Here is a 1596-nt window from a genome sequence, read left to right on the forward strand (position 1 = left end):
GAGGAGTTCGAATGACACGTATAGACTTGTTTTGGGAATATTATAAATACGCGGGAAAGCTATTAATAAATATAAAACTGATTTTAAAAGGTGTTTGATCTCATAAAAAGTTTATAATGAAAAAAAAAAAGATTTTCGAATACTTACCAAAACCTGTTAACTCGAGTGTCCATTTCATAAGCAATACATAATGTACAGTACGTTTTCCAGCGAAAGCCAGCAACACTCGTAAAAAAGTATATATAAATAAGTCCTATTCTGCCACAAACTATCCCAGACCTCAGTGCATGTCACACACGTAGGTCAACTTTTTCAAATAAATACTGTCTATGTTTCCTTCGTTCATGTTATAATGTAATGTACTGAATCTAGCATTGCCTTCTGTTGTATCACTCTATAGCTTGTATTCCAGTAACGTACAGTACTTTGTCTCGTCGTCCGAAAGATTGGCATTTAAGGTGATCTTGGGGTTCTTGCCCCGGAGTTGGTCCAGACTTAAAGTGCCTTCCCAAACCGGTCCCCCGCGATTTTCAAAGTGGAACCACTCCCCGTCGGCTACTATAGCCACGCCCTTAGCGCGTGGCACATGCACGCTCCACTGGATATTGGTTAGCTTAGCCTCGTTGTGAAGGATTAGGGGCTTATTCAGGTAGCATCCTTCCTTCCACTGTGCATACTGTTTGGGGTAGGGATACACGGGCTGCATTGCCCGCGTACAGTGGATCAGGTAATTGAAGACATTAGGAAGGGACTTACTATCGTCGGACACGGGCAGGGCAAACAACTGGAGCTTGTAGTAGCCCATCTCCGGAAGCTGTATCACAAACTCGACAATATTGTCCTTCGTATGAGTGAACACATATTCGTTATTTTCCTTCTCTGTGCAACAGTTGATCAACTGATGTGTGAATTTTACTTGCTTGCCGCACTGGAACTTGACACACAGGTGATTTTCCCTGACCGTGATACAGGGGTCACTGTGGCTTGAAACACTCAAACCAAGTTCCCCGAATGACCCCTGAGCACCCAAGTAACCTTCAGGTAATTCGGGTCTTACATCCGCCATTCCGAAATGCAATTAACACCTTCCGCAAAATACTAACAGGTATTCAGTGTGCTGCCCGTTTGGACGTCTGAACACTACCGGGTTGTAAATCCGAGAGCAGTGCGATTATTCGTGTCGTACAGTTTTGGTTTGTAGTATATGATACATCTTCTTAAAAAATTTCCGGAGAGGGGAAACTCATCGCTGCCCGTCATCCAATCAGCGTCGACGTATCATAGGGAGAAAGATAGTATCGTCGCTTTGGGTAGGATAAGAATGTTTGCCGGGGAGAAACCGATTTTACACTGCCCTACAATCAACATGTCTTGCGATAAAGCAGATAGCTCACTTAGTAACAAATACCTAAAATTAGATTTTCCTTTAAGTAATCTTGAAAAAAACCCGCATAAAATCAGTTAAATAATACCGTTTCTACCCGGTATAATCTCTCATCAAACCTATGAAACCATGGTGACTTCAGACTTTGAAAAGTTCAAAGAACGGCATTGCTATGTTTATACAGAAAATGCCCGCTTGTACAACGCACACGT

The 1596-nt window shown here is 42.4% G+C and overlaps 1 protein-coding gene across 1 annotated transcript in view; it reads right to left on the bottom strand.

Moving 5' to 3' along the window:
- The window catches only part of LOC110458241, a 14900-nt gene extending 13522 nt beyond the window's left edge, over positions 1-1378 (bottom strand). The window contains exon 1 of the mRNA XM_021509853.1: positions 148-1378. Coding sequence (XP_021365528.1) covers positions 395-1066 — 672 coding nt within the window. The 5' untranslated portion in view covers positions 1067-1378 and the 3' untranslated portion in view covers positions 148-394. The remainder of the gene's footprint in view (positions 1-147) is intronic.
- Positions 1379-1596: the final 218 nt, after the last annotated feature.

The sequence above is a fragment of the Mizuhopecten yessoensis genome, unplaced genomic scaffold, assembly GCF_002113885.1.
Source record: "Mizuhopecten yessoensis strain PY_sf001 unplaced genomic scaffold, ASM211388v2 scaffold9503, whole genome shotgun sequence".
NCBI classification, from domain to species: Eukaryota; Metazoa; Mollusca; class Bivalvia; order Pectinida; family Pectinidae; genus Mizuhopecten; species Mizuhopecten yessoensis.